This window comes from Entamoeba dispar, genomic scaffold (assembly GCF_000209125.1).
Source record: "Entamoeba dispar SAW760 scf_1105229462175 genomic scaffold, whole genome shotgun sequence".
In the NCBI taxonomy this organism is placed as follows: Eukaryota; Evosea; order Mastigamoebida; family Endamoebidae; genus Entamoeba; species Entamoeba dispar.
In genome coordinates, this window is record NW_001855061.1 from 1 (window position 1) to 2,913 (window position 2,913).

The 2,913-nt window shown below is 22.0% G+C and overlaps 1 protein-coding gene across 1 annotated transcript, besides 8 other annotated features; it reads left to right on the forward strand.

Moving 5' to 3' along the window:
• Positions 1–220: 220 nt before the first annotated feature.
• On the forward strand, positions 221–1,123 carry EDI_086110 (uncharacterized protein; the record flags this gene model as incomplete). The annotated part of the gene is made up of 1 exon (XM_001739394.1): positions 221–1,123. One exon carries the CDS (start codon positions 221–223, stop codon positions 1,121–1,123), a length of 903 nt encoding a protein of 300 aa, XP_001739446.1.
• Positions 1,124–1,230: 107 nt separating this feature from the next.
• Positions 1,231–1,259: a sequence feature (AT_rich).
• A 156-nt stretch (positions 1,260–1,415) lies between these two features.
• Positions 1,416–1,545: a sequence feature (AT_rich).
• Positions 1,546–1,624: 79 nt separating this feature from the next.
• Positions 1,625–1,955: a repeat region.
• A 7-nt stretch (positions 1,956–1,962) lies between these two features.
• Positions 1,963–2,108: a microsatellite.
• Positions 2,064–2,233: a microsatellite.
• Positions 2,123–2,251: a microsatellite.
• Positions 2,252–2,399: 148 nt separating this feature from the next.
• Positions 2,400–2,577: a repeat region.
• Positions 2,574–2,913: a repeat region.

The window sequence follows — 2,913 nt, forward strand, 5'->3', positions numbered from 1 at the left end:
ATTCACTACTTTATCTCTTGAAATAGCTGACATCTATACTTTTGTTGCTACATTATCTGAAGAGTTAGAAACATTAAAAAATCAAAAAAATATATTACAACAACAATTAGAAGATGTAATTAAAAATCCTCCTCTTCAACAACCTTCTATTCAATTTAATTATTCAGATTTTTCAAAACAATATAATGAAAGTATAACATCAATTCAAAAAGAAAGAGATATGATTGAAGCTGAATGCAAAGAACTTCAAAAACAAGTTTTAGATTTAACAAATCAAAATTCAACATTCAAAGAGAATTTTTTTAATGATTTGTCTTTCCTTCAAACTAAAGTTCAACAATTAGACATTTTAATTCAATCACTCATTTTGATACCAGAAACACTAATAAAAGAAGAAACAAATTCTGATCTAAATGAAGTTGAAAAAATAAATAAAAACAATCAAATTATAACTGAACTTAAACAAAGTATATCAGATATTGATGTCTTAAAAACTGAAAATCAAACACTTCGAGAGAAAATTCAAACTTTAATTGTTCAAAATAATAAATTAAGTGAAGCTCTTGAAATCATAAAAAAGAAACAAGAAAATGAAAGAAGATTGTTTAATGAAAAAGAAAGTATTTACCAATTAGAGGCACAACAATGGAAAGAAAATATTGAACTTGAGAAGGAAAGTAAAGCTGTAGTAAGAAAGTGCCAAAACATTCAAGACTGTTTGAATCTACTAGTAAGTTCATGGAAAAATACTGAAAGTATGATTATAAACAATGTCAATATGGAAATAGAAAAAGAAATGAAAGAAGTTGATGAAGTCCAAGAGAATAAAGCTGAACCACAACCAAAGGAAACAAAAGAAAGTGAAGAAAAACAATTATCTCCATGTTTAAATGATAATAAACAAGATCATGAACAAACACTAAATGAGTTGGACAAAACTGATAAAATAGATAATAACGAATTAAATGAAGAAAATACTTCTATTAAAAATGAAAAAAAAGAAGAGGTAACTTCTCAACTAACAAACAAAAAATCTGATGTTATAGAAATTAGTGATGAGAGTAAAATGGTAGATGATAACAATATGTCAGAAGAAAATCTTGAAAAAGTAGATTTATTGTAATTTAATTTACTCTATTTATATTTCTCAATTCATACCTAAAAAGTATGTTCTTTATATAACAATAATTCAAAATAACAACAGTATTATTCTAACTAAATTGAACTATCTAATAAAAAAATTATATTGAAAATATTAACAAAGAAATAAAACAGATCATGATAAGAGAGAACAATTATTATTCTCATAGTGTAAGTATTACATAAATTTGTATTAGAAATAGTTATTATATTGTTTAATAAGTTTAATGGTCATTTATTTTATTGATTGAGTTCAAAAAAAACAACAACAATACTTTTAATAAATAAAATAGTAAATATTGGAATTGTTTTAATTATAATAATAAGAGAGTGTATATAAACAATTAATTTAGATAAAATATAAACTAAATACATTATAATACTATAATGAATAAATAATAAAAACAGAGAATTAATGAAAAGGAATAAGAATAAATATGTTCTTGATAATGACATTTTCATTATGATACATTAATATATTCTAAATGAACTGTTAATAGAGTTGTTCTCTATTATTCTTTGCTTTATTAAGATTAATTCCATTATCAATATTTCCATAAAACTCTATAGAATACATTTTGTTGTTATAGAAACAATGTCCTATGACATCCATTTATTCTTTATTGTAATGGCTTTGATTTCTTTTATCCTTCAATTTTTAATTAGTTTAATTCTTTCTGCATTTACTAACCCATCGATTGAAACTACTATTTATATTGTTGTTTGTCACTTTTATTACATTTTCTGTTTGTTCGTATCTTAATTTCTTATTCATTTTTTTATTTAACAAATATACTCTAAATCATTAATTTTATTTATTACTCTATTTCTTTGTTTTGTTTTAATTTCTTCTTATTCTTTATTTCTCTATTTTTCATTGTTTCTTTCTTTTACGTTATATTTAATCTTGTTGATGTTATCACTTTTTGTATTTTCTCTGTTTCTCTGTTTCTTTTAATGTACATTTTATCCTGTTGGTGTATTAGTATTATTTTATATTGTTATTCTTGTTGTCTATTATTTATCTTTTTTTCTTATTTTTATTCTGTCTTATTGTTATTTGGTATTTGTTTTAATTTTTCTCTTCTTTTCTTCTTCTCTATCTTTATCTCATTACAATTACCTCATTGATTCAGATGATATCATCATTATCTCTTATTTCTCTATCGTTTCTCCTTTCTCATTCTATTATTTTACTTTTATTATTAATTGTCATCACTTATTTATCATTTCCATTATTTGGTTGGAATTAGATTGAATGTTTTCATTTGTATTTCATTCTCATTTTCATTTCTATCATTATTGTGTGATTTTATCATTAATTATGATGAAATGTTTTGTTATTTCTTATTCTTTATTATCTTTTTATTTCTTGTTTTTATTATTGTTATTTAAAACAATAAAAATGAAATGACATTTATTAAAATAATAAAATAAAAAGGAGATAATTAAGTATTAATAGAAATATTTTCTACTGTTCCTTGCTCAGCGGAGATAACTAATCCCGTCCCTTCGCTTTAAATGTATTTATTCTTCAACTATTGGATTATTCTTTGATTTTAGTTGTTGAATTATGATAATTTCATTTTCTCATTTATTTGATATGGAATAGAGTATTTTAAACATCAATTATTTAAATATTAATTATTTATTTTCTTTTTGATTTCGATGAGTATTAAAATTCTTCTTTATTTTCTTATTTTAAGAAGAATATATAATTATTACTGTATTACTATGAGTTAATATTCTTTTTAGAATCAACCACTAAACCCT